This window comes from Hyperolius riggenbachi, chromosome 6 (assembly GCF_040937935.1).
Source record: "Hyperolius riggenbachi isolate aHypRig1 chromosome 6, aHypRig1.pri, whole genome shotgun sequence".
NCBI lineage: Eukaryota > Metazoa > Chordata > Amphibia > Anura > Hyperoliidae > Hyperolius > Hyperolius riggenbachi.
Window position 1 is genome coordinate 258,074,038 of NC_090651.1, and position 24,043 is coordinate 258,098,080.

The 24,043-nt window shown below is 44.7% G+C and overlaps 1 protein-coding gene across 1 annotated transcript in view; it reads left to right on the forward strand.

Moving 5' to 3' along the window:
* The window catches only part of LOC137521455 (tyrosine-protein phosphatase non-receptor type 11-like), a 286,220-nt gene that overhangs the window by 239,316 nt on the left and 22,861 nt on the right, over window positions 1-24,043 (forward strand). The window contains exons 10-12 of the mRNA XM_068240739.1: window positions 2,044-2,175; window positions 19,065-19,219; window positions 19,308-19,375. Of these exons, the coding sequence (XP_068096840.1) occupies window positions 2,044-2,175; window positions 19,065-19,219; window positions 19,308-19,375 (355 nt within the window). The remainder of the gene's footprint in view (window positions 1-2,043; window positions 2,176-19,064; window positions 19,220-19,307; window positions 19,376-24,043) is intronic.

A 24,043-nucleotide genomic window follows, 5' to 3' on the forward strand; every position in this document is an offset into this window, starting at 1 on the left:
ATAATCCTCTGCTGTAGGTTGTAAATACCTTGTTCCTACCTCTTATGTGTACTGATCTGGTTACAGACTTGGCCAGTACCAGTATCATCCAGTTTGCACCATTGTCCTGTAACTAGTCACTGAAGACCTCTAAAGCTAAGTACCCACGGGGGTACAATTGTAGCTGTCGCCGCACACGTGAGCGTGTGCGCGACAGTTCGGCGGCAGTTCGGCGACAGCTCGTCGCCAAATCCCTCTGCATCCACACGGCAGCAGAGGGATTAGCGATGCGGCGGAAGCTGTCGCCGAGTTTCCTCCCCCCCGCCGGAAGCTCCGTGTGGTGTGTGTGGGTAGCTGTCGCTAGCCCGCATACACATGCGGGGCTAGCGACAGTTCCGGCGAGGTTGCGGCGACGACTGTAGCCGGCGATTGAACATGTCAATCGCCTGGCGACAGCTCCGACGGGCGACGGTTCGGGGCGCGCGCATCATACACACGGGGGAACTGTCACCGCAACACGCGCGTGCCACGCGGTTGCGGCGACGGCCGTCCCCCGTGAGTATGGGCCTTAAAGCTAAGTACCCACGGGGGTACAATTGTAGCTGTCGCCGCACACGGGAGCGTGTGCGCGACAGTTCGGCGGCAGTTCGGCGACAGCTCGTCGCCAAATCCCTCTGCATCCACACGGCAGCAGAGGGATTAGCGATGCGGCGGAAGCTGTCGCCGAGTTTCCTCCCCCCCGCCGGAAGCTCCGTGTGTTGTGTGTGGGTAGCTGTCGCTAGCCCGCATACACATGCGGGGCTAGCGACAGTTCCGGCGAGGTTGCGGCGACGACTGTAGCCGGCGATTGAACATGTCAATCGCCTGGCGACAGGCGACGGTTCGGGGCGTGCGCATCATACACACGGGGGAACTGTCGCCGCAATACGCGCGTGCCACGCGGTTGCGGCGACGGCCGTCCCCCGTGAGTATGGGCCTTTAACAGACTGTGTGTGCAGCGTTGGCAGTGGCCTTATTGGTGTTCATCATGCACTGATGAATAATGCTGCGTACACACTGGCGACTATGGTCGTTTGAAACAGCTCATTAACGATCGTTCCGCCGACAATCGGGGAAAGAACTTTACCCAACGATCATTAACACGAAAGACAAAAGAACGACATCGGGAAGATGGAAATATCCAACCTGACGGATCATATCTACCGACAAGCGTTACAAAACTATAGTGTGTACAGACATCGGCCGAGAACGATCGTTACAAGGGCCAATGCGCCTGCATTGAATTCTGCCCAGCTTCAGTACTTCCTTTGTAGCGCGGCCGTAAAGACATTGCTCATTTCAATTAAACTTTGTTTTCAAGTTAACAATCATATATTTGTATCTATTGTAACTCCATGTCAGTGTTTATTTTATATAAATATGTACGCAACATTTCCTTCTGATCGTTCTTTTCTGCGAGAACTATTGTTAAAATGTGTATGATGATCGCTGCATCCCATCGTTGCATACCAATCTTTCCAATATCGTTCGTCTGGTAACTATCGTTCTTTGCAAACGATAGTTATCGCAAGTGTGTACGAAGCATTAGTCTGAAACCGTGGCTGTGTGTGTGCAGTGGCGATGGCTATTGACAGCAGCACACCGTGTAAACACAGCAAAATATATTTTTTGCTTTCCAGAAGATGTTACATTTTAGTAGAAAGTGATGACCGTCGGAACATCTTCACCATGTACTGTAGTAAGGCGTTACAATACATTCAGAACTTACTGCAGTCTTGTGTAGGCTACTTTAATGAGGTTACCTAGCTGTTCTAATCTGTTACTGTTCGGACTACAGTGAGCAGACACATGAGGTGTTGCAGATTACATACAGTCATTTTGTTTGCAGAAATGAAGTACTGAATAAGTCTGCGAGATTCCTGCTGACCTTGACACTTAGAATCCTGTAAATAGAAGTGTAAATCCAGCTGAGAGAATCTGCTAACTCTGAATGAGATGTGTGAATAACATAGAGCTGAAAACCTGATTCTTTTCTAAAGGCATCTTCTCTCATTTACCTGTCAGAAAAAATGTTTCCGCTATTGGCCAGAAGAAAACTGCACAAAGGACTATGGCTGCATCCGGGTGGCCAGTCTGGCTGTGCATCAAGAGAAAGATTATATCTTACGGAAGCTCCAAATCTCCCATATAGACAGGGTAAGTGGACCTGTAGTTGCAACCTTCTGCATAGTGTGGGATGTTAAAGCCAGCTTGTATGAATGTTGAGCAGCTGTGCATATGTGTGGTTCTGCCTGTTCTTTCTCACGTCTGCTTCTGACTTTTATTTTCAAGTGGGAAATAAATAGATAAAATATGAGAGATATTAGAAGTCTTTATTAGCAGATTTACAGATGTGCATTTGGCTGTTTGATCTTTCCTTTTTCACACATATATAGCCGAATTCCATAAATTCTGATTACATTTATTGGTTCGCTCCATACCGTCTGCTCTAAGAAGGCAAAGTTACTTTTAGCATTGCTTTTTAAACTCTTAGCAGACCTGCCCAGGTTGTCTCGTCTGATTTACTGGTAATTCAGGGCAGGGCATCCTCAGATGGCTAATCTCAGGCTGCCTGGGCGCAGGGAGCAGTTTCATATTTTCTTGTCCGGACACTGGATCATCTCTCCTCTTCCTCTTCTCCTCCTTTACCCGCGGCACTTCAATGCCGACATCTCCTTCTGGTTTCTGACCACATTATATGACGTGATCAGGACCCAGAGGTCAGCATTGCAGCACCACCCGGTGGTGGAAGAGGGGTGATGGAAGAGACTGTTCCATTACTGCTCTTCCACCATTGGGCGGGGCTGCAATGCTGACACTATCCTCTGGTTCTCGATCACATGTCATATCATGTGATCAGAAACCAGAAGGTGATGACATTATAGCGGGCGCCCTGTGGAGGAAGCAGTATGTAGAGAGAGTGTATGGTTGGTACTACAGCAAGTGAAGTGTTCTTGAGCAGGTAGCCGGAAGAGTCCATGGTGCTTCACTCACTATGGTTAATGGCTGCGTGCTCTGATCATAAATCATAACAATAAAACTGTGCAGAAAAGAGGTGGAGAGGAGAAGATTGGCACTGCAATCCTGTTTATTCCATAGTGAGACACATGAAAAAGCGGAGGCTCTCCGTAGAAGCGCATATGTGCGCGAAACGGCCGTAAGGCTAACAGTGCTCAGCATCCACCGCTACCCACATCGATTCCTACACTGGTATGTCGCAGAATGTCACTTTGATGTGCTATGCTTTTTCATGTGTCTCACTATGGAATAAACAGATGATTGCAGTGCCGATCTTCTCCTCTCCTCCTCTTTTCTGCCCTGTGGAGGAAGATAAGAGCTGATTCTGTGTCCGGAACAGGTAAATATGAAACTGCTGCCTGCTGCTCCGCATTGTCTGCCAGGCTGGTCAAGAAGAAAGTGAGAAAAAAAAAATGTGGCCCTGCAGTGCACATATGGTTTTTCATATGTGGTTGCTAAGGGGTTAATAGAGGGCTTTTTGGTCTCTTTAAGCCACAGGTGTCGAACTCCATGCCTGTAGGGCCAGATCAATACCAGTGTTTAGGATGGACTGAGAAAGAGAGGAATGTCTTTTACCTGATGGACCACACCTTTCCTGATTCAGACCCATCAAATTTGAGCTGTGTCTAAAATGTGTGAGGACCTCGGCCCTCGACATCCCTGCTACTGCGTCTGTGCAGTACAGAACTGATGACGTCAGCCGGACTACGTGACCCGCGCTGTGGAGCGCACAAGAAGCCGACCCGGAAGCCGGCCTGGTGAGGTCGGCTTTTGCAGCACAGGACACCGGGAGCCACTTGAGCTGCAGCGAGGGCACAGGACGGCAGCAAGGGGCTGGAAGAAGCCCCAGGTAAATGGATTTTGGTTTTTTTTACAGCTTGGATGTTCCCTTTCAGCCCTTTATACCTTTCAGGTAGATCTGGTTCACCATGAGCTGTCTGGGTATTCCTTAGTATTGGTCCAAGCACTATCTCATGCAGTCATAATAATCCATATCAGGCATGGAGACCAATATGCCTGAAACTGGGTGTATGTATGTTGGGTTGATGTGGCTCTTTAAAATGTTTACAAGTTCTCTTTACACCAGTGGTTCTAGATGTGCAGCCCTGCTTTCAGTAGCAGAAACAGATGATTTGTATATTCAGGAGTGATGCATCATGGGAAACCACAGTTGCTCGCTTACAGCTGGATTCTAGCAAATACAGATACTGTGTTTCTGATGCACATGAAAAGTCTTAGCTGTTTTAATCACAGGCTATTTCAGTGTCCGGATTTTGGGGGAACTAACTTATGGCTTGCTGGCCCTATGGTTATCCAGACTGCAAGTCTTTGTTTTAAATAATGCAGTTTTGGGGATGTCTGCTGTGTGGGGCTTTCTAGAGATAGATCTGTAGTCGCTGAAGTTGAGGCCTCTGTTGTTCATGGACAGAGGACATGTTCTTCATTACCTCAACCACTATCAATCAGTGGTTCTGAGGCCAGCTTACAGGAAACAGGAAATTGCAATACATGTGGTATATGGACAATTTGAGCGCAGCTATTGGCACTTATTTGGGCACCTAGTAAAATTTGCAGTTAACTTTGTTGCTATTCATTTTATCGTTTGGGGGGTGCTGTTAAAGTGGACCTAAATAAAAAATGCAAGATTTCAGAAATAAAATCTATTTTCTAAATTTATAATAATAAATTGCAGCCTTTTTTCAGCTGCATGATGACAAATATAAAATATTTTACATTTATTGGAGGAACCCCTCCCTTCCTTTAATATTGCCGGAACAGAATCCAGCAGACTGGTGGAGTAGGAGGTGTCCGGCAAAGGAGGAATTTCTAATGGCTGCCACCTGTATAACCCTAGCTATGAAAAGAGAAGAGTGAAAAGCATGCACTGACATGCTCATAGGCTTGAAGGAATGTTTATTTATCTTTGTGTGTGTCAGAGTGGGGCAAATAAATATTTTGAATTAAAAAAAATTGTTTGGTTTGGGAGGTTAGGCTATAGGACAGGGGTTTGTGTCTGGGGGGTGAGTGGTTCTGTGTGAGAGTAGGGATAGGTTTAGCTGTAGTATCCATAATTTTTCCCAATATTTTACTAATGAAAATGAACACTCTAAAACAGTTGAGTATCGGTAAATGTTACGGATATTATACGATCAGTTATTTCGCAGTACCCAAATTTCCTGCCACCTTTATTTCACTATGCCTGTATGCCATAGTCTATGCACCTTGCAAACTGCTGATAATCTGCTGCAGGCATAACTGAGACCATTTCCAAATGAGTGACCATTAAATCTGGGGAGGTATGGGTGCACAGGCTTTAGGAGGTATTACATGGCTTATTCAACTAGATCAGTACTGCAGAGGTAGGAAACCGATGGAGGATGTTCAGTGCCACATGAGCTATCCCATGAGTGTCTGTTACCATGGCTTCATACTTGCTGCACTTGTGGTTTTTAAGGAGAAGCAGAGGATGGAGACTGACAGCATTTTGAACAGCTTTCTAAATATAAAATGGTTACTACTTTATGAAAGTTCCTCTTTAAAGTGTGAGCTGGTGGCTGCTAAAGTCTACTGTGATTTCTGTCCTGTCATGCTTTGATCAAGAGCTTAAAAGCAAGACGCTTCTTTAGTAGATCTCTGTAAAAGAAACCATTTATTTCAATTAAAATCATAGACACACATAACATGTTAGTCCTTGTTTAGGACACAGTCCACAGTTTTTGTGTTTAGTTCCCTATTCCAGTCTTTCTCTTTGTGATTTAATGTTTCCCACAAAACTGTAATTTGAGGGCCTCTTTGTTAAATGGGCTGCTGCAAGAACCTCCGTACTTGTACTGTTAATTGTTAACCTGCAGATTGTATCATTGGTGTAATTGTTTCTCCTTCATAAAGTTCTGTTGCAATGCTTTGTGCACACTATCAGTTTTGAGGATCTGCAGGTAAAATTACCTCCGATTTGAGTGGTAGTGAATGTGAATTGTTAATACACAGAAACCTAAACAATGTAGCCTGCACTGTAGGCACTGCAGTCTGCCCACAGACATAGGGTCATCTTTACAAAAGTGAAGTGGAGCAGTTCTCCAGAGCAACCAGTCAGCTACCATCCATTAAATAAAAATGCATGATAATTTGTAGGTCTTTAGTTGATCTTTGCCCACCAGTAAGGCCTCATTCACACTACTTGCGTTGCGGTGCACATTTTGGCAACGAGTATAGTGTGCCATGCGCAAGAACATAAGAAGTGCATAAACTGCCCTGTCTGATGTTCTCACTTTGTAGCGGCAGTGCGTTGTGATGCTGCACACATTTTTGCAAAAGGCAGCGTTGACCCATTACATGGTTATTGGGGTTGAAAAAAGACATACGTCCATCGAGATCAACCAGGGAACAAAGTACAACACTAGCCTGCTCCCTCACATATCCCTGTTGATCCCTGTTTGTTCACTGTAGTGAATGGGATGAGCAGCGCTGCGTTATGAACGTTCTAAGTTTGCTAATGTAAATGAGGCGTAAACCTATTTACGCTGCCCACAAATAGACGTGGGCTGTTAATTCTCTCTTTGCTTGTTCACAGCAACAAATTGCACAGCAAGCTCAAGGTGAACCAGAACTAGGAGTGTGTAAGGGGTTAAATAGGATTAAAAAGTTCTTACTAAAATGCTATGCAAAACAGAAATTTGCCTTCTTAAATTAGAAAGTATTTGCGATTATTCAGGTTGGAGTGTGCTTCTGAGGGGTTCCACAGAGCATCACTACTGACAAGCTGACACATCATTGCATTCCAGCAGTTCTGGAGGTGTGTTTAGCTTACAGGGACAGGATAATGTGTATATTCAGCAGTGATGCATTGTGGGACACCTCAGAAGCACACTGTAACCGAAATAATCCCAAATACCTTCTGTTTTAAGAAGACAAATTTCTGTCTTGCTGACAGCGAAAGGAAGTTTTAAAACCAAACAAAAAGAGCTATTGTTACAATATGAAAACTTTATTAACTAGCAAGATTGATCAAATTGAAAACATTAGCTGTACAAAAATGTTGTAACTGATCTGAATTATCCACTTACATAGCATCAAACGAATCAGTACATTTTAGAATCCCATAAGTTAATGGCACAGTAAACGAGAGGGCCCTGCTCTATTGAGTTTACAATCCAGAGGTAGATTAGAGAGCACCAAGCACTATATAATCAGCATGCAGAGATCTCTAATATAGTATTCAGTATCTGCCCTAAGTGCTACAGACTATATGCAGATGCTATGTAATGGAGATGATTATTATACACTAAAAGATTTTGTTCAGGAAACTTAACATGGCTGGAGATCTCTGTTTAATAAACAGAATGTGACATATAGACATGCTGAAATTTTAAACACATCCATTTACACAAGGCGCAGCTTATCTTGCGGATGCATGAAAGCTCAGCTTTACGCGTTCTAAACCGAAATTTCCATTTGTGTCAATTGTTTGGCACTTTTCTGAAATATTTGCACATAATAGCTAGTTTTAAATTCAGTGTTTTGACACTTGTGTCAACTTGTGCAGCTTATTTTCTATCATGGAGAGAGACAGTTTCTCTGTAGCGGGTGCTCTTCCATATGTAATTGGATAATAAACCCATCCTTGTCCGCTTCTCATCGGCATAAGAGCCGTCAGGCGGATCAGAGGGCTCAAAACCTCCTGCTGTCATTACATCGCCAAGACATTTCTGTAATTACCGCAGCAGGCAAGTGGAGAGCTCAGCATATCAATGGATTCTATCATTTTATATGTTAACTGTTTGCTGCACTGTCAGTTTATGCAGATTACAGCTTTATGTGTTTTTGTTTTGTGTCTCTTTTGGGCAGATCCCAATAGGTTTTATCACTGTAATTATTGGAACACAGCTGAAAGTTTATCATTCTACCTAGAAATACAAGCACTACAGTCGCCGACTTGTTTAGCTGATGATGGTTTCCTTGCTTTGATATATGCATTTGCTGTGGTTTCACTGTAATGCTGGGAATACACGGCTCGATTCTGAGCCATTTAGATAGCTCGATAGATAATTTCCGACATGTCGATCTCCCGCACGATCGTTTCGCCGCTCGATTCTGTATTGAAGACATTGCAAAAAGATAAGAAAAACGAGGGGAAGATAAGGGAATCGCCTGCGGAACCGAGCGGGGAATCGATCAAGCGGGAGAATAGAGCAGCAAAATCGAGCCGTGTATGCCCAGCATATTAGGGCTATTTTCTGCTGACTGCAGTGTTGGACTGGGAGGTGGGAAAGCTGAGGAAATCCACTCGCTGGCCAAGCAGCAGTAATCAGGTGTTGCTGCTCTGTTTAGATTTGCTACAGGTTTCTATTGGGAGTGATAACAGGTTTTCTGCTGCTTGGCCAGCAGGTGGATTTCCTCAGTTTTTCCAGTTCCCAGTTCAGCACTGGCTGAGTGTTTCGCAATCCGATTGCGATCAGATCGCAATTGGAACGCAAAACGCTCAGTACACCTTAAATTAATGGAAACTGTGCAGCAATGTTTCTATTAGTGCACTGTATTTGCAGCAGTACAATTTCCCGCAGTTGCAATAGTCGTGCCTGCTGCATTATTCGTGTGATTGGCCTCCTATACAAATGTGGGAGCACAGGAAAATTGCATAGCAATCATGCTACCATGCATTTTTTCAGCGTTTCAAAATATTTTCCCAGCCTTTTATTTCACATCTGAAATTGCAAATGCACCGCAGTTGCGCTGTAAATTTGTTGGATCGCGGCAAAATCTGGGTAGTGGAAAATAGAAGAAACATGCGATCACGTTTCTTAGTGGAAAACAGCCTTAATGGTTTTATGGTTGCCAGGCCTGGAGGAAGCGTGTAGGCCAGGTGTGCAAGTGTACTTGGGAATGTTTGTTGCTGGTTTAAAGACAAAGTTATAAACAGAGGAACACCAAGAGTCCCAATAGTGTAGTATGTATTGACAAAGGGGATAATGACAAAGAGTAATAGTTGTTATACTCACAAACATGGGTCACCAATAGGCAACCACTGTAAAGGCAGGTGGGGAGATTATCCTGACCCCACTCAGGAATAAGAAGTCGCTCTCTGTAGATAGTAGAAAAGGGTCGCAACCCTCCACCCAGGGTGGATACAAAATTATATAGGCGAGAACAGAGGCGCCAAAAGGATAAAAGGGGTTTTAAAGGAGCTTAAAAGCCCAAAAATTGGTAATTAGAAGAGGCAGTGGTGGACTTACCTCCTCCAAGCAGACACAACACGACTGTACATTCAGTCTATTTATTAACAAACTCCAGATAAAACAAAGCAACGCGTTTCACGGGTCAGCGCCCGCTTCCTCAGGCAGGGGCGTAGCTAGGTGGGGGCGGGGTAGGACATGTGCCCCCGGGCGCTGACTCCCCAAGGGCGCCCAGCCAGCCGCACGTTGTCTTTTTTTTTTTTTTACCTCCCCTCTGCCGCCTCTGCCTTGCAGCTCCTGTGTGTGCATGGCCGGAAGAGGACTGCGCATTGCCAAGCAGAGAGTGTGTCCTGTCACCCACCATGCAGCCCATGCAATTACCAGGCGGGCATCAGTCCTGCTCCGCGTTGCCGCTTCATGCCACTGTATACATTTAGAGACAGAACCAATATTCAGCGGCAGCAGTTCAAACAGGGGGCCTTGTCGTAGCGTGCAGCAGCCAATCACTGCACCCTGCTGCATTATCTCTCCGCCCATTCTCAAGCTCCAGCTTATCGCTGCAGAGCAGGGTGAGATGACATGACATCAGGAAATAAACAGTGCGGCCACGGAGGTCAGTTTACTTGCTTCCTTCCTTGCCCCGCACAGCCCTTGGCTGATTCTGTGACCACCTAATGACACAGTACACACTGGCTGTTAGCATTTGTGTAATGCACAGCGGGTGGCCCCGCCCCCCACCGCCGTTATGCTTTGCTCCTAATCTGCTTGGAAAGGCAGCAGAAAAGAAGGCAGAACAGAGGAATCCATGTGCAGAGTTGAAAGTGCAGTGCAGGACAGCCAGGGACACAGATGCAGCACCTGGGACAGTCAGTGAGTCTCTCTGTACATAGTCTGTAATGGCCCATACTCACGAGGGACTTTTGTCGCCTCAACACGCGGCGCGCGCGTGTTGCGGCGACAGGTCGCCCGTGAGTATGGGCCGTTGCACGCGCGCGCACCCCGAACTGTCGCCCGTCGCTCTTGTCGCCATGCGATTGAAAGTTTCAATCGCATGGCAACAGTCGCCGCCGCACCTCCGCCGCAACTGTCGCTAGTCCGCGTGAGTACGCGGACTAGCGACAGCTACCTCCATAGAGGTAAATAGAGCTTCCGGCGGGGGGAGGAGGAACGTCGGCGACAGCTTCCGTCTCGCCGCTGGTCCCTCTTCCGCGTGTGTACGCGGAGGGACCTGGAGAGAAGCTGTCGCCGGCCTGTCGCTAGCACGCTCACGTGTGCTGGCGACAGGCCACTTCTGCAGCCCGTGAGTACGGGCCATAACTGTCTGTGTGTCACCTATTGATCTCCAGCTGCTTTGAGGTCTGATGTGGTGTAGGCTTAGCTCTGCTACTATTGATGTTCCCACTATCAGCTGCTACCATAAACTATTTCTTCCCTATCACCATCTCACACTGTTCTGCCTTACCACTATCACTGAACTAATCTGTGGGTCTGTTAAAGGGAAGATGAGTGGCAACAGCTATGGAGGCATGAGAGGAGGAAAGGAAGAAGTCTCCCCCCAGCAACTGGGCAGCACGGTGGTGTAGTGGTTAGCGCTCTTGCATTGCAGTACTGGGTCCCTGGTTTGAATCCCAGCCAGGGCACTATCTGCATGGAGTTTGTATGCTCTTACCAGGTCTGTATGGGTTTCCCCTGGGCACTCATGTTTCCTCCCACATCCCAAAAGCCAGAGAAGTTAATTGGCTTCCCCCTAAATTGGCCCTAGACTAGGATACATATACTACACGATACATACATAGACATGTGACTATGGTAGAGACTAGATTGTGAGCCCGTCTGAGGGAAAGTTAACTGACAGGACCATATAATCTGTACAGCGCTGTGAAAATAAAAATCTAAAGGGGCCAGAGTACTTACTGCTGCTGACACACTTCCTGCTTGTCTTTGTCTTCATTATAACTCTTCAGTGTCCCAGAAGTTTACTGGGCTGTGAACAAGTGCATCTGAACTGGGCATGCACTAGTTCCGAACATTGCATACCCCGTGACAAAGCATTTGTGCACATCTTCTTTCATGCACAAGTGCTTCCTTTTCTGGGTATGCCTGGTACAAGACTCGTGCATGCCCAGTTCAGATGTTCCTGTGCACGGCCACAGTCACTCCCTACAGAGTGTATCCGATTGATGGGCCAGTTGTGTATTAAAGGGAACAGGAGGGACCTCGTTGAAGTCAACAACCAGCATGAAGAGTTTCAGGAGTATGTGAATTAGTGGATTACATTTTTAATTTTTAGTTTCACTTCAGGAGTTCTTTAAGCATACAAGCAAGCTGGTGTTACCTTGTGGAAGACCCTCACAAAACAAAATGTCTCATTAACCACATAACGACCGCCCCCAGCCGATGGGCGGCGGCAAAGTCTGGGCCCAAACGACCGCAATACGCCCATCGGCGGGGGCGGCTGCGGGAGTGGCTATGCGGCGATCGCGTCATTCGTGACGCGATCAGCCGCCGGGGACTGGCTCCGCCCCCCGTTCGCCGTAACCCGCCGGCCGTTCGGAAGCGCCGGCGGGTTACTGGCATCCGGATCGCCGCTGCAACAGTGTATAATAGGCTTTGTAATGTATACAAAGCCTATTATACTGGCTGCCTCCTGCCCTGGTGGTCCCAGTGTCCGAGGGACCACCAGGGCAGGCTGCAGCCACCCTAGTCTGCACCCAAGCACACTGATTTCCCCCCCCCCTGCCCCCTGATCGCCCACAGCACCCCTCAGACCCCCCCCTGCCCACCCCCCAGACCACTGTTTGCACCCAGTCACCCTCCTAATCACCCATCAATCACTCCCTGTCACTATCTGTCAACGCTATTTTTTTTTAAGTCCCTAATCTGCCCCCTACTCCCTCCTGATCACCCCCCCACCCCTCAGATTCTCCCCAGACCCCCCCCAGACCCCCCCCCCCCCCCGTGTACTGTATGCATCTATCCCCCCTGATCACCTGTCAATCACCTGTCAATCACCTGTCAATCACCCGTCAATCACCCCCTGTCACTGCCACCCATCAATCAGCCCCTGATCTGCCCCTTGCGGGCAATCTGATCACCCCCCCACACCAATAGATCGCCCGCAGATCCGACATCAGATCACCTCCCAAATCCATTGTTTACATCTATTCTCTCCTCTAAACACCCACTAATTACCCATCAATCACCCCCTATCACCACCTGTCACTGTTACCCATCAGATTAGACCCTAATCTGCCCCTTGCGGGCACCCAATCACCTGCCCACACGCTCAGATTGCCCTTTAGACCCCCCCCTTATCAATTCGCCCGTGCAATATTTACATCTGTTCTCCCCTGTAATAACCCACTGATTACCTGTCAATCACCCATCAATCACCCCCTGTCACTGCCACCCATCAATCACCCCCTGTCACTGCCACCCATCAATCAGCCCCTAACCTGCCCCTTGCGGGCAATCTGATCACCCACCCACACCAATAGATCGCCCGCAGATCCGACATCAGATCACCTCCCAAATCCATTGTTTACATCTATTCTCTCCTCTAAACACCCACTAATTACCCATCAATCACCCCCTATCACCACCTGTCACTGTTACCCATCAGATTAGACCCTAATCTGCCCCTTGCGGGCACCCAATCACCTGCCCACACGCTCAGATTGCCCTCAGACCCCCCCCTTATCAATTCGCCCGTGCAATATTTACATCTGTTCTCCCCTGTAATAACCCACTGATTACCTGTCAATCACCCATCAATCACCCCCTGTCACTGCCACCCATCAATCACCCCCTGTCACTGCCACCCATCAATCAGCCCCTAACCTGCCCCTTGCGGGCAATCTGATCACCCACCCACACCAATAGATCGCCCGCAGATCCGACATCAGATCACCTCCCAAATCCATTGTTTACATCTATTCTCTCCTCTAAACACCCACTAATTACCCATCAATCACCCCCTATCACCACCTGTCACTGTTACCCATCAGATTAGACCCTAATCTGCCCCTTGCGGGCACCCAATCACCTGCCCACACGCTCAGATTGCCCTCAGACCCCCCCCTTATCAATTCGCCCGTGCAATATTTACATCTGTTCTCCCCTGTAATAACCCACTGATTACCTGTCAATCACCCATCAATCACCCCCTGTCACTGCCACCCATCAATCACCCCCTGTCACTGCCACCCATCAATCAGCCCCTAACCTGCCCCTTGCGGGCAATCTGATCACCCACCCACACCAATAGATCGCCCGCAGATCCGACATCAGATCACCTCCCAAATCCATTGTTTACATCTATTCTCTCCTCTAAACACCCACTAATTACCCATCAATCACCCCCTATCACCACCTGTCACTGTTACCCATCAGATTAGACCCTAATCTGCCCCTTGCGGGCACCCAATCACCCGCCCACACCTCAGAACGCCCTCAGACCCCAGCCCTGATCACCTCGCCAGTGCATTGCTTGCATCTATTTCCCCCCTCTAATCACACCTTGAGACACCCATCAATCACCTCCTGTCACCCCCTAGCACACCTACCCATCAGATCAGGCCCTAATTTGCCCCGTGTGGGCTCCTGATCACTCGGCCAAACCCTCAGATCCCCCTCAGACCCCCTTCCGATCACCTCCCCAGTGCATTGATTGCATCTATTTTCCCCTCTAACCGCCCCCTGAGACACCCATCAATCACCTCCTGTCACCCCCCTAGCACTCCTATCCATCAGATCAGGCCCAATACATCCTGTCATCTAAGAGGCCACCCTGCTTATGACCGATTCCACAAAATTTGCCCCCTCATAGACCACCTGTCATCAAAATTTGCAGATGCTTATACCCCTGAACAGTCATTTTGAGAAATTTGGTTTCCAGACTACTCACAGTTTTGGGCCCGTAAAATGCCAGGGCAGTATAGGAACCCCACAAGTGACCCCATTTTAGAAAGAAGACACCCCAAGGTATTCTGTTAGGTGTATGATGAGTTCATAGAATATTTTATTTTTTGTCAAAAGTTAGCGGAAATTGGATTGTTATTGTTTTTTTCACAAAGTGTCATTTTTCACTAACTTGTGAGAAAAAATAAAATCTTCTATGAACTCACCATACCCCTAACGGAATACCTTGGGGTGTCTTCTTTCTAAAATGGGGTCACTTGTGGGGTTCCTATACTGCCCTGGCATTTTAGGGGCCCTAAACCGTGAGGAGTAGTCTAGAAAACAAATGCCTCAAAATGACCTGTGAATAGGACGTTGGGCCCCTTAGCGCACCTAGGCTGCAAAAAAGTGTCACACATGTGGTATCGCCATACTCAGGAGAAGTAGTATAATGTGTTTTGTGGTGTATTTTTACACATACCCATGCTGGGTGGGAGAAATCTCTCTGTAAATGGACAATTGTGTGTAAAAAAAATCAAAAATGTGTCATTTACAGAGATATTTCTCCCACCCAGCATGGTTATATGTAAAAATACACCACAAAACACATTATACTACTTCTTCTGAGTACGGCGATACCACATGTGTGACACTTTTTTGCAGCCTAACTGTGCTAAGGGGCCCAAAGTCCAATGAGTACCTTTAGGATTTCACAGGTCATTTTGAGACATTTGGGTTCAAGACTACTCCTCACGGTTTAGGGCCCCTAAAATGCCAGGGCAGTATAGGAACCCCACAAGTGACCCCATTTTAGAAAGAAGACACCCCAAGGTATTCTTTTAGGTGTATGATGAGTTCATAGAAGATTTTATTTTTTGTCACAAGTTAGCGGAAATTGATATGTATTGTTTTTTTTTTCACAAAGTGTCATTTTCCGCTAACTTGTGACAAAAAAAAAATCTTCTATGAACTCACCATACTCCTAACAGAATACCTTGGGGTGTCTTCTTTCTAAAATGGGGTCACTTGTGGGGTTCCTATACTGCCCTGGCATTTTAGGGGCCCTAAACCGTGAGGAGTAGTCTAGAATCCAAATGCCTCAAAATGACCTGTGAATAGGACGTTAGGCCCCTTAGCGCACCTAGGTTGCAAAAAAGTGTCACACATGTGGTATCGCCGTACTCAGAAGAAGTAGTATAATGTGTTTTGGGGTGTATTTTTATACATACCCATGCTGGGTGGGAGAAATCTCTCTGTAAATGGACAATTGTGTGTAAAAAAAATCAAATAATTGTCATTTACAGAGATATTTCTCCCACCCAGCATGGGTATGTGTAAAAATACACCCCAAAACACATTATACTACTTCTCCTGAGTACGGCGGTACCACATGTGTGGCACTTTTTTGCACCCTAAGTGCGCTAAGGGGCCCAAAGTCCAATGAGTACCTTTAGGATTTCACAGGTCATTTTGCCACATTTGGTTTCAAGACTACTCCTCACGGTTTAGGGCCCCTAAAATGCCAGGGCAGTATAGGAACCCCACAAATGACTCCATTTTAGAAAGAAGACACCCCAAGGTATTCCGTTAGGAGAATGGCGAGTTCATAGAAGATTTTATTTTTTGTCACAAGTTAGCGGAAAATGACACTTTGTGAAAAAAAACAATTACAATCAATTTCCGCTAACTTGTGACAAAAAAAAAAAATCTTCTATGAACTCACCATACATCTAACGGAATACCTTGGGGTGTCTTCTTTCTAAAATGGGGTAATTTGTGGGGTTCCTATACTGTCCTGGCATTTTAGGGGCCCTAAACCGTGAGGAGTAGTCTTGAAACGAAATTTCTCAAAATGACCTGTGAAATCCTAAAGGTACTCATTGGACTTTGGGCCCCTTAGCGCAGTTAGGGTGCAAAAAAGTGCCACACATGTGGTATCGCCGTACTCAGGAGAAGTAGTATAATGTGTTTTGGGGTGTATTTTTCCACATACCCATGCTGAGTGGGAGAAATATCTCTATAAATAGACAATTGTGTGTAAAAAAAATAAAAAAATTGTCATTTACGGAGATATTTCTCCCACCCAGCATGTGTATGTGTAAAAATACACCCCAAAACACATTATACTACTTTTCCTGAGTACGGCAATACCACATGTGTGGCACTTTTTTGCGGCCTAACTGCGCTAAGGGGCCCAAAGTCCAATGAGCATCTTTAGGCTTTACAGGGGTGCTTACAATTAGGCACCCCCCAAATGCCAGGACAGTAAACACACCCCACAAATGACCCCATTCTGGAAAGTAGACACTTCAAGGTATTCAGAGAGGAGCATAGTGAGTCCGTGGCAGATTTCATTTTTTTTTGTCGCAAGTTAGAAGAAATGGAAACTTTTTTTTTTTTTTTTTTTTGTCACAAACTGTCATTTTCCGCTAACTTGTGACAAAAAATAAAATCTTCTATGAACTCACCATGCCTCTCACTGAATACTTTGGGATGTCTTCTTTCCAAAATGGGGTCATTTGGGGGGTATTTGTACTATCCTGGAATTTTAGCCCCTCATGAAACATGACAGGTGCGCAGAAAAGTCAGAGATGCTTGAAAATGGGAAAATTCACTTTTGGCACCATAGTTTGTAAACGCTATAACTTTTACCCAATCCAATAAATATACACTGAATGTTTTTTTTTTTATCAAAGACATGTAGCAGAATAACTTTCGCGCTCAAATGTATAGGAAATTTTACTTTATTTGAAAAATGTCAGCACAGAAAGTTAAAAAAGTCATTTTTTTGACAAAATTCATGTCTTTTTTGATGAATATAATAAAAAGTAAAACTCGCAGCAGCAATCAAATAGCATCAAAAGAAAGCTGTATTAGTGACAAGAAAAGGAGGTAAAATTCATTTAGGTGGTAGGTTGTATGACCGAGCAATAAACCGTGAAAGCTGCAGTGGTCTGAATGGAGAAAAAGGCTCTGGTCCTTAAGGGGCGAAAAGACTGTGGTCCCGAAGTGGTTAATTGATTAAATGAAGACAACGGTCTTTACTTTTGGGGAAATTGATCATTGTGTGTTTGTGTGAGTGGTGGTGGTAGGGGAGGGGGGGAGGGCGGTGGATAAGTGGCTAGTAACAATGGGCCTAGGGTGATGAAAGATACAAAACCGGCCCTGCGTGTGTGACGTCACTGCTGCTGCGCCGTGTGCATAGTGGTGGAACACACGCAGAGCCAGCCAGCCAGCGCCTTTTAGGCAGCGCACAAGTTCTGTAGGCTGCAACCTGGCTGGCTGCTGTTTGTTTTCTGCCTCAGACTGCCTGGCTATTGCGGAACCCTCATTCCCAGACACACCAGCCCCCTCCCCCCACACAAATGCTCACCCACCCCCATTCACTGCTGACCAAGGTCTCCAGCCCACCATACTATCAGGCAGGCCTGAGGCCTCTAGCAGGGGACCACACTAGGCCGAAGCCCAGAAAACACCACCTCCATGCCTGAGCCAGAGGCCTCCAGTCACCAGACCCGACCCACCAGACTATAGTCAAGTTGCTGACTGTACTTGGAGGAGCTCACAGTCTAATCCCTACCATATTTTATGTATTTATATAGCACTGACATCCTCTGGAGCACTTTACAGAGTACATAGTCATGTCACTGACTGCCCACAGAGGATCAGAATCTCCTAGTCTAATATCCTACCATATTATTATTATGTATTTATATAGCACTGACATCTTCTGCAGCACTGTACAGAGTACATAGTCATGTCACAGACTGTCCTCAGAGGAGCGCACAATCTAATCCTGCCATAGTCTAATGTACTACCTTTTTATTATAAATATTATGCATTTATGCTGCACTGACACATGTTTTGCAGCACTTCAGGAATTACCCCAGTAATGTCAGAGTTTTTTCAGAGGAGCTTGCACTCTAATCGTACCATACTCCTAGTCTAATGTCCTCCAATATCATTATTATGTATTTATATAGCACCAACATCTTCTTCAGCACTTTACGGAGTACCCAGTAATGTATGTTTAAAGGAGAAGGCTCTTCATCCAACAGCTTGCTTGGCAGGTCTGCTTACACTATTGCTAACTTCCTGTACATTTGGCTCCACCCCATTTGGCTTCCACATTCGATTATGTGGCCTCTCCCTCTTTTTGGTTTAGCGCACAGGTTTCTCCTTAGAGGGCGCATAAATAGTCCTTGTCCCCGGGCGCTGAAAGCCCTAGCTACGCCTCTGTCCTCAGGCAATAGAATAAGGAGTTACAGCATCTAGCAAAACAAACAACACTCAGTGCCTCTGTAAGACAGTTAGGTCATGCAAAGTATTTTTAATTTAGCTTTTGTCTGATATAGTATTCATTTTAAAAGCTCTTCACTGTAGAGCATTTTTACCTTACCTTTACCTGTACATTGTATAACGATAGATGGCGGTACAACATTCATGTGTAGTTCATGATTTACGATTGATTTACATGTTAAATAAAAAATGATGTTGATTTATTTGGTTGGAGAATTTAAATGACCCAGCAAATGTTTTGTTTTTTTTCTTACTTTTAAGTCTCTATTTGGTAGCAAAATTTTACAGCTCTTGCTGACTTAAACAAGTATCTATCTATCCAAGATAAATGAAAGTTCATATATTATCACTTTTCTTTAATATATTCTTGCTGTCCATGATTTTTTTTAAACTTCTTGTAGTGGATTAAAGCATGCCACTGCAATAGCACAAATTCTAATGTGCTTAATGTTTCAGTAGTGTGTGGTATATTCTGATGTTAGAGGCATAAATAGCAGACACTTCAGTTTAGGTTTGCTGGCCCACTTATGAGTTCCAGTGTTCTGCAGGATTTTACTAAATCAAGCCTTCGTGTGTCTATTTTAGGAATCGCTATTTATCTTGTTGGTATTGCATATACTGCATCTCTTATAACATGCAGTTATTTTTTTTCTTCTTTAGGATGAACCTTCAAGGTCCATTTCCCATTATCAGTATTTAAGCTGGCCTGACCATGGAGTCCCAAATGAACCAGGAGGGGTATTGAGTTTTCTGGAACAAATTAATGAAGCCCAGCTGTCTGTTCCACAATGTGGGCCTATAGTGGTGCACTGCAGGTATTCTATCCTATGGGCAGCCAGCAACACATACTCCTTGTCTTAAGACTTGACATACACAAGCCATTGTAATTGTGTTCTCTTTCAGTGCTGGCATTGGACGCACTGGTACAATCATAGTGATAGACATTCTGGTGGAAACGATTAACAGGCAAGGTAAGGACCACATTTTTTTTTTTTTATATATATATATATATAAGGAAACTTTTTTTTAATGTTTATGGTTGCTATAAATTGGGGCTTTTAATTGGAACTTTACTGCTGCCGTTGTTGGCCTGTGGAAAGCTGCCATTGTTGGCCTTAATTCGTTAGACCGATGTTTGGGCACATGGTTCTCCTTACCCCATCCACCTAAAGCTGTTTCATTGTGGAGCAGCACAGTGGCGTAGTGGATAACGCCTTGCAACGCTGGATCCATCCGGGGTACTATCTGCGAGGAGTTTGTATGTTCTCCCCGTAGAACTGGCATTGTAGCGAGCAGGACACTATTGCTGCAGGCAACACTGTGTGTTTTATTCCTATTATAGGTGCATACATGCACACTAACACAGGAGTAAAAGTGTGTTGAAATGAAGCACGCATACCTAGTTTTTAAAGTGAACCAGAGATGAAAATCAAAAAGATTTTCTACATATCTGGGGCTTCCTCCAGCGCCATACTCTCCAACCACTCCCACGCTGCCATCCTCTGCTGCCCGCAGCTACGAGAACCGGGTCTCCGCTTTTCCGTCAGTTGGATCCAGTCTAAGCGTAAGAGAAGTGCACTGTTTGCGTATCTCTCCAGCAGCCGCTTCTCCTGCGTAGGCTAGCTCCGATGACGTCAGTGACGGGACCCGGTTCTCGTAGCTGCAGGCAGCGAAGGTTGGTGGCGTGGTAGTGATAGGAGCGTATGGGCTGGAGGAAGCCACAGGTATGTATAAAATCTTTTTGATTTCACAGTCTCTGGTTTCCTTCAATTTATTTTATTAAAATCTAGAATCATAATCCACCCCTTTTACCAAATCATTCCCTTTCTCTTCTGTATCTTTGTTTTCCTGTTCATTTTAGTAATTTGTTTGAATTGAAAACGTTGATCCACCATTCATGCAGATATATCTTTCCAGGTGCAAACATGAGAGTAATCTGAGGTTTAAGTGAGTTCTTATAACAAATTCATGTTGGTAAAGCAGCATTGCCACAGTGATGGCCAGGAATTATACTGTGATTTTTTTTTTTCTGGGTCATAACCCGTTCCCACAGTTTGTAGTAAATCACCATCCTCACTAGCTCCATATAGATGCCATGGTTACATTAGTAGTAACTTATAAGTTGGTTTAAAGAGAAACTCCAACCAAGAATTTAACTTTATCCCAATCAGTAGCTGATACCCCCTTTTTACATGAGAAATCTATTGCTTTTCACAAACAGACCATCAGGGGGCGCAGTATGACTGATATTGTAGTGAAACCCCTCCCAAAAGAAGCTCTGAGGACTGCGGTACTTTTGACAGTTTGCCACAATGTAACAAGGTTCACAGATAGGAAATGGTTGTTTACAGCTGTCTCCCAACAGCCAAAACAGCTAGCAGCAGCTACATAACCTGCCCACAGTAAAAATGTCACCATGTAATAAATGTCAGAATGTAAATCGGGGAGAGGAAAGATTTTACAATGAGCAAACACTGACTAAATCATTTATACATAATTATTGTAAAAATGAAGCACTTTTTTTATTACATTATTTTCACTGGCGTTCCTCTTTAAAAGACATCCAAGGTAAAGTACCTATCTGCAGTACTATGGCGCATGGGCAGAACGCTCCCGGCAGTGGGATCACTAGCGATGTGCATGTGGAGAAGCTGCCGACCTGATGATCCATTACGGGCGTGACAGTGAGAAGGCCGAAGACCCAGGAGAAGACCGGAGCTGCAGCGAGGGACACACAGATTTCCAGGGCTGGATGAAGCCCCAGGTAAGTAAAGCTGCATATAGCTTCTTTACCTTGGATGTCCTTTACACGCAAGAATGTTTCATTAGACATTATTGCTGCCTGCTGGATGAAGCTAACCAGTGATTGGTGCTTTCTTTGGAGTTAATGTTTGTCACTGCCTTTGAATCCAGGTTCTGCTTATTCCAAGGAAAAAACTTCAGGTTAAAAATAAACTGCACAGCATGCTACTAATAGATCCAGAGGAAATAAACGCCTTTAACACCAAAAGTAATTTTCATATAAATCCTTTAAAGAGAATCTGTACTCTAATATTCTTACAATAAAAAGCATACCATTCTATTCCTTATGTTCCCCTGTGCCCCTCTGTGCTGTTTCTGTCACTCCCTGCTGCAATCCTGGCTTGTAATTAACAGTTTTAGGCAGTGTTTACAAACAAATGACTGGCTTCTAACCAGAGTATCATAGGCTGAGAACAGCTTACTGTGTGGATTCATGCAGAGCTTGGAGGGGGTGTGTAAAGCTTCTGCCAATGACAAGCAGTGCTGCACATTCCACACATTCCAGCCTCTTGCCGACAGACACGACAGAGGAAAGAAGATAAGATTTATTACAGAGACAGTGCAACTAGAAAAGGTTGCAGTAAGACAGACCACATCAGAAAAGGTATAGGAACTTATAGAATAGAAGAAATAAGGCTCAACATTTTGTTACAGAGTCTCTTTAAAAGATGCAAAACCGAATTTTAAAGCTCCAGATAAAACTATTAAAAAAAACACTGTATCTAGACAGTGAAGCCATCATGCATTCTCGGCTTCTCATAAAACTTACTGGAGGATTGATTGCTTGCTGCCTCACACCCAGCCTTGGATACAGAAGACTCATCTCATATTGATCCAGGTGTTTTGTGGGATCATTCCACCATACCTTCTGAAACTTGCAAGACTGTAATAGGTTCATTAAGTTATCAGCTTTAAGATCTGTTCTCTACTAAGAAAATAGTATAAGCAAAATGAAAAAGTGGTAAAGAAAACCAAAGGCCATTTCTAGTTTGGTAACTATGCAAGTAACTGTGGCGCATAGTATTGCAGTAGTTCTTTACGGTCAGGAGCAGAGTGTGATTTCTTCTAACAATGTACTGCATTATAAGGTAGAAGCATGTGACAATGTATTCAGCTGATTGATTTGTACTTGCTTACATATAGTACAAATCAGATACATAACCTTGTGATCATCTGATGCGTCCTGGTTTAGTCTACACCAGCAGACGTGAAATATGTCCACATGTGCACAATCAGCCAGTTACAAAATTATAAATCAATCACATGATGGAAGCTTGCCGTACACTTATCGATTACCACCTGATGAGGCAAAATGATCAATTCCTCTCTAATGGAAATCAAGCAGGGTTGCACTGTTTGATGCAATAGGCTGTCGATTTACCGCTGCTCCTGCTATGTCCCAATCCACCTACATTTTCTGTCCTGTCTCATTGATACATTTTCTGTCCTGTAAGATTGATTTTGACCTAAAATCACTCAAATAAATTGACATTTTTGGGGAATCTATTCCAAGCAGGAATCAAACAGGCAAATGGATTTATACTTTTTAATTAAAAAAACAGGAAAATGGATGTGTACTGTATATGGGCAACTTTATTTTATCACTTCTTTATTTGTGCATTCTCAGCCAGTAGAAGTCCTCATAGAAAAATGTGGTTATATATAATTAAAATTCACCAATCAGTCATCGAAACAATGTTACATCTGTAGGGAAGAGGAAGGATTGAGTCGGTCCTTGCTAAACCAGCATGGGAAAGGACAAGTCATAAACTTACATCAAAATTCTAATTGCTTTTCTGTGACGCTCCCTGTCCTTTTCTGAAACTTGGTCCACTTTAATTCAAAATATTATTGAATGGAAATTATGCAAATTATCCCTGCATATTCAGTAGAGGTGCATTGTTGGTAACCACAAATGTTAACTTACAGCTGAATCATGGCAAATTTCCTTCTGTTTTAAGAAGGCAAATTTCACCAAGCATTGCTTATTAGTAGGAGGGCTTTTCAGTCTCTCTTATTCCCCTATTCCTAGTGGTTTGAGTCACCCCGAGCTGCTTGGTTACTCTGTTGTATTGGTCCAAGCCCTATCCCATACAGCCATATCAATCCCTGTCATGTACTAATGAGGGCCGAAAGCCCGAAACAGGATGTATACATGTCTGTGTGAAAGACACAGGCAACCAGTGTTCGAGTCTCGGCTCTGCCTGTTCGTAGCGCCATCCTCTGTATTAACTGTTTTTGCTCCAAGTATTGGTAGGGGGAAGGGGATACCCCAGACTTTGAGGAATAGGCAGCTCTAAATTAATATAGCAGCGCCCTTCAATTAACTTGATAGAATGTATACATGTAGGGTTGGTGTGGCTGTGTAATATTTAAAACTATATAGGCTTGCTATACACCAGTAGTTGTGGATGCTTGCCTGGCTTACAGGGGCAAAAAGGGTAATTTGCATATTCAGTAGTGGAGCATTGTGAGAAACCACAAATGTTCACTGATAGCTGAATTATTGCAAATTTCCTTCTCTTTTAAGAAGGCAAATTTCACATTTTACATATGTATGTTTTCCTGTAACCATTGTATGCTTGATCAATGTTCATTTCCATGCTAACTCCTGGGCCTTTATTCAAGTGTCGTTTTCTCCTTGGTTATATTTTCACAACTTGTGCCTTTTAAGCCACCAGCAAGCTACAAAATACTCCAGACTAATTTTGAAAGTACTTTTTCACCTACTTTTTGGTACTTATTTCAATTGTAGAGTTCCAAAAAGTGATTTTGAAAAGAAGATGAAAATTATCTTGTAAAAAAAGAAAAAAACCTTTGGGGAAAAGGTGAATTAT